This window comes from Oncorhynchus gorbuscha, linkage group LG12 (genome assembly GCF_021184085.1).
Source record: "Oncorhynchus gorbuscha isolate QuinsamMale2020 ecotype Even-year linkage group LG12, OgorEven_v1.0, whole genome shotgun sequence".
NCBI classification, from domain to species: domain Eukaryota; kingdom Metazoa; phylum Chordata; class Actinopteri; order Salmoniformes; family Salmonidae; genus Oncorhynchus; species Oncorhynchus gorbuscha.
In genome coordinates this window covers 43,524,894-43,530,893 of record NC_060184.1, presented here as the reverse complement: position 1 = coordinate 43,530,893, position 6,000 = coordinate 43,524,894, and the positions used below count along the sequence as shown (strand labels likewise).

Sequence of the window (6,000 nt, the reverse complement as noted above, 5' to 3'; positions counted from 1 at the left end):
TTAGAAATCACAGCACTTTTTTTGTATATACTCCCTCCATTTTAAGGGACCAATAGTATTGGGACAAATCCACTTATATGTTAATAATAGTAGTTAAAAGTTTATTTGAGGCCCCCCCCCCCGAGTTCCGCGGCGGTCTAAGACACTGCATCGCAGTGTCTAGCTGCTTCACTACAGATCCTGGTTTGATCCTAGGCAGTGTCTCAGCCAGCAGCAACCAGGAAACCAATAAGGCGGCGGACAATTTACCCAGCATCGTGTGGGTTAGGGGAGTGTTTGGCCGGCCGGGTTGGCCTAGCGACTCCTGTGGTGGACCAGGTGCAATGCTTGCTGACATGGTCGCCAGGTGTTGATTGTTTCCATCGACACATTGGTGCGGCTGGCTTCCCGGGTTAAGCGAGCATTGTGTCAAGAAGCAGTGCAGCTTGGCGGGGTTTTGAGAGCACGCCCCTTCTGAGTCCGTACGGGAGTTGCAGCAATGGAATAAGACTGTAACTACCAATTGGGGAAAAAAAATCTAATAAATATATTTAAAGTGTAGTTATTGACACCACATTCCTAGCATGCAATGGTTACATCAAGCTTGTGACTTTACAAACGTGTTGGATGCATTTGCTGTTTGTTTTGGTTGTGTTTAAGATTATTTTATACCCAATAAAAATTAATGGTAAGTAATATATGGTGTCATTTTGAAGTACTTTTATTGTAATTAAGAATATATGTTTCCTAACACTTCTATATTAATGTGGATGCCACCATGATTATGGATAGTCCTGAATGAATCGTGACTAATGATGAGTGAGAAAGTTACAGAAGCACAAATATCATACCTCTATTACCGCTAACTTTTACTACTTTAATACACAAGTGAATTACACCTCAAATTAAATCTTACAGTCTGCACTTTAAGCTCAGTCATTGTATCTTTTCAAATCAAAATTCCTGGCTGACATATTACAAGAGCCAAAACTCCACTGTCCCAATACTTTTGGAGCTCACTGTAAAAATCCAAAGGCAAACATCCCATGGGATTGACGACTCCTTCTTTCCCATCGTAGCTGGACTATATTTCAGTCTCCCCTTCTCATTGGCCAGAGGCCTGTCAGTCAGTGCTCTCAAGGCCTCCACTCATTGTTGACCCAGCCCAGTGTATAGGCACTGCTGGAGTTCAGAAAGTTCCTGTGCAGGAAAAGGTGGGGTTTGGCTGGGTCGTTGTGGTAACGGAAGAGGCGGAAGTGAGCTCGCTCCAGCTCCTTCAGCAGGCTGAACCAATAGCGCACCACGGATGGGTCGTCCCCATCCACCTCAAACCCTGCCCAGTGGAGGTGGACTTCTAGTAGTAACTGACCCACTGAGCTCAGAACCCCTTCTAGAACCAGGTTCTCCAGAATCTTCCACTCCGCACTCTCCATGTCTACCTTCAGAACATCCACCTGGAGCAGAGAGCGGGGAAAAGAGGGGGAAGATTTGAATTGCATAAATCAAATCAAATTTTATTTGTCACATACACATGGTTAGCAGATGTTAATGCGAGTGTAGCGAAATGCTTGTGCTTCTAGTTCCGACAATGCAGTGATAACCAACAAGTAATCTAACTAACAATTCCAAAACTACTGTCTTATACACAGTGTAAGGGGATAAGGAACATGTACATAAGGATATATGAATGAGTGATGGTACAGAGCAGCATACAGTAGATGGTATCGAGTACAGTATATACATATGAGATGAGTGTGTAGACAAAGTAAACAAAGTGGCATAGTTAAAGTGGCTAGTGATACATGTGTTACATAAGGATGCAGTCGATGATGTAGAGTACAGTATATACATATGCATATGAGATGAATAATGTATGGTAGGTAACATTATATAAGGTAGCATTGTTTAAAGTGGCTAGTGATATATTTACATCATTTCCCATCAATTCCCATTATTAAAATGGCTGGAGTTGGGTCAGTGTCACCTGTACTGACCTCGCCTTCTGGATGATAGCGGAGTGAACAGGCAGTGGTTCGGGTGGTTGATGTCCTTGATGATCTTTATGGCCTTCCTGTAACAACGGGTGGTGTAGGTGTCCTGGAGGGCAGGTAGTTTGCCCCCGGTGATGCGTTGTGCAGTCCTCACTACCCTCTGGAGAGCCTTACGGTTGAGGGCGGAGCAGTTGCCGTACCAGGCGGTGATACAGCCCGCCAGGATGCTCTCGATTGTGCATCTGTAGAAGTTTGTGAGTGCTTTTGGTGACAAGCCGAATTTCTTCAGCCTCCTGAGGTTGAATAGGTGCTGCTGCGCCTTCTTCACGACGCTGTCAGTGTGAGTGGACCAATTCAGTTTGTCTGTGATGTGTATGCCGAGGAACTTAAAACTAGCTACCCTCTCCACTACTGTTCCATCGATGTGGATAGGGGGGTGTTCCCTCTGCTGTTTCCTGAAGTCCACAATCATCTCCTTAGTTTTGTTGACGTTGAGTGTCAGGTTATTTTCCTGACACCACACTCCGAGGGCCCTCACCTCCTCCCTGTAGGCCGTCTCGTCGTTGTTGGTAATCAAGCCTACCACTGTTGTGTCGTCCGCAAACTTGATGATTGAGTTGGAGGTGTGCGTGGCCACGCAGTCGTGGGTGAACAGGGAGTACAGGAGAGGGCTCAGAACGCACCCTTGTGGGGCCCCGTGTTGAGGATCAGCGGGGAGGAGATGTTGTTGCCTACCCTCACCACCTGGGGGCGGCCCGTCAGGAAGTCCAGTACCCAGTTGCACAGGGCGGGGTCGAGACCCAGGGTCTCGAGCTTGATGACGAGCTTGGAGGGTACTATGGTGTTGAATGCCGAGCTGTAGTCGATGAACAGCATTCTCACATAGGTATTCCTCTTGTCCAGGTGGGTTAGGGCAGTGTGCAGTGTGGTTGAGATTGCATCGTCTGTGTGGACCTATTTGGGCGGTAAGCAAATTGGAGTGGGTCTAGGGTGTCAGGTAGGGTGGAGGTGATATGGTCCTTGACTAGTCTCTCAAAGCACTTCATGATGACGGAAGTGAGTGCTACGGGGCGGTAGTCGTTTAGCTCAGTTACCTTAGCTTTCTTGGGAACAGGAACAATGGTGGCCCTCTTGAAGCATGTGGGAACAGCAGACTGGTATAGGGATTGATTGAATATGTCCGTAAACACACCGGCCAGCTGGTCTGCGCATGCTCTGAGGGCGCGGCTGGGGATGCCATCTGGGCCTGCAGCCTTGCGAGGGTTAACACGTTTAAATGTCTTACTCACCTCGGCTGCAGTGAAGGAGAGACTGCATGTTTCCGTTGCAGGCCGTGTCAGTGGCACTGTATTGTCCTCAAAGCGGGCAAAAAAGTTATTTAGTCTGCCTGGGAGCAAGACATCCTGGTCCGTGACTGGGCTGGATTTCATCTTGTAGTCCGTGATTGACTGTAGACCCTGCCACATGCCTCTTGTGTCTGAGCCATTGAATTGAGATTCCACTTTGTCTCTGTACTGACGCTTAGCTTGTTTGATAGCCTTACGGAGGGAATAGCTGCACTGTTTGTATTCAGTCATGTTTCCAGTCACCTTGCCCTGATTAAAAGCAGTGGTTCGTGCTTTCAGTTTCACGCGAATGCTGCCATTAATCCACGGTTTCTGGTTAGGGAATGTTTTTATCATTGCTATGGGAACGACATCTTCGACGCACGTTCTAATGAACTCGCACACCGAATCAGCGTATTCGTCAATATTCCCATCTGACGCAATACGAAACATGTCCCAGTCCACGTGATGGAAGCAGTCTTTTGTTGTGTAGAGTCAGCTTGGTCTGACCAGCGTTGGACAGACCTCAGCGTGGGAGCCTCTTGTTTTAATTTCTGCCTGTAGGCAGGGATCAGCAAAATGGAGTCGTGGTCAGCTTTTCCGAAAGGGGGGCGGGGCAGGGCCTTATATGCGTCGCGGAAGTTAGAGTAACAATGATCCAAGGTTTTACCACCCCTGGTTGCGCAATCGATATGCTGATAAAATTTAGGGAGTCTTGTTTTCAGATTGGCTTTGTTAAAATCCCCAGCTACAATGAATACAGCCTCCGGATAAATGTTTTCCAGTTTGCAAAGAGTTAAATAAAGTTCGTTCAGAGCCATCGATGTGTCTGCTTGGGGGGGATATATACGGCTGTGATTATAATCGAAGAGAATTCTCTTGGAAGATAATGCGGTCTACATTTGATTGTGAGGAATTCTAAATCAGGTGAACAGAAGGATTTGAGTTCCTGTATGTTTCCTTCATCACACCATGTCCCGTTAGTCATGAGGCATACGCCCCGCCACTCTTCTTACCAGAGAGATGTTTGTTTCTGTCGGCGCGATGCGTGGAGAAACCCGTTGGCTGCACCGCCCTGGATAGCGTTTTCCCAGTAAGCTATGTCTCCGTAAAGCAAAGAACGTTGCAGTCTCTGATGTCCCTCTGGAATGCCACCCTTGCTCGGATTTCATCAACCTTGTTGTCGAGAGACTGGACATTGGCAAGAAGAATACTGGGAAGTGGTGCGCGATGTGCCCTTTTTCGGAGTCTGACCAGAACACCGCCGCGTTTCCCTCTTTTTCGGAGTCGTTTCCTTGGGTCGCTGCATGCGATCCATTCCGTTGTCCTGTTTGTAAGGCAGAACACAGGATCCGCGTCGCGGAAAACATATTCTTGGTCGTACTGATGGTGAGTTGACGCTGATCTTATATTCAGTAGTTCTTCTCGACTGTATGTAATGAAACCTAAGATGACCTGGGGTACATACTCCTTGTGTCAATTGTTTATTTACACTAGATGTCGGGGGAGGGGGGGGGCTGTGTTTTGAAGCCACTGCGCCCCCATCTTGGCACTACCCTACCATTGTAAAAATGTTTTGGAAGTTATAGAAATGTATTTGTTTTTGCCACATTTCTTATATTACAGACACCTTATTGCATACCTTTTAAATTATATTATGTGTGCTAAACATATTAATAATGTTACTGTCCCCACCACAACAAAATTACTTTAATGCATGTAACTTTGTCCTTGAAACATTTAAGTGAAATACTGTAGAATTCCATTCATTCCTATAGACAGGTTGGTTGTTTAGCATCAAAACCGACTTGTGCCCAAATATGGGGCAAAACAGACAGGGTTGCATTAGATTGTTGACAACATGTCAACTGTGCTGCCATCCTGTTAGAAGGTAACAGATTATTTTATTACAATGGTTAAATTGGATTTTCATTGTGTTCAATGGTGTTATTTGCCCACTAGTCATGCTTTCTGGTACTTAGAAAGACCACACAAACAGGAAGTACAGAATTTGTTTTGCAAGCATAGAAACAGCTACAAACAATGCTACGGTACAGGTCTTTCAATGTAGTTATTTCTTGTCACGCTTCAGCCTTGGAAAAATATTTGTTTGTAAGTTCGATTCAAGCATTTAGCTAATGATGATAATCTTGTTATTGATAGAGTTGCTTACATATCAATGTTGGTTGCATTTACTCACAAATTGCAATGCCTTTAATGTATGTCGTTAGCCGTATTACTTTGCTCATGCGTCATGCAAACGAATTGTAAAATATACAATACTGTAGTTTTGTTACTGTTTCTAGTGTAGTATGCTTTGTTATTCTACATAGATGGTTATACATTATTAGAGTAATGAAAGGAGCCAATTACCATATGGTTAACAATTAGCAATATGGTTTGGCATCATGCCAGATGCATGGTACCTTAGCGCGTGCTTTGTATTTATGCAATTTCAAATGTTTAATGTACAGCTACAGTATGTCGGTGTGAATTGAATACTAAAGTATATTCTTTTCTGTATTTTGCAGTTTCACAACATAAACGTTTTCAATATATTCATTCAAGAAAAGTCACGCCTTGGAGTTTTATTGACGACTTAGTTGTTAGCTATTTGTCTAGTTTTGCATGGGAACGCAACTCAAGGACAGAATAGTGAAAAAACATCATCACAGCGGGCTCAAGCACAAGAATAACTGCACAAG

General features: G+C 44.9%; 1 protein-coding gene across 1 annotated transcript in view; it reads right to left on the bottom strand.

Annotated features, from left to right (window-relative positions):
• Positions 1 to 842: 842 nt before the first annotated feature.
• The window catches only part of LOC123991032 (probable methyltransferase-like protein 24), a 100,951-nt gene continuing 95,793 nt past the window's right edge, over positions 843 to 6,000 (bottom strand). Inside the window, exon 5 of the mRNA XM_046292163.1 lies at positions 843 to 1,433. Coding sequence (XP_046148119.1) covers positions 1,116 to 1,433 — 318 coding nt within the window. The 3' untranslated portion in view covers positions 843 to 1,115. The remainder of the gene's footprint in view (positions 1,434 to 6,000) is intronic.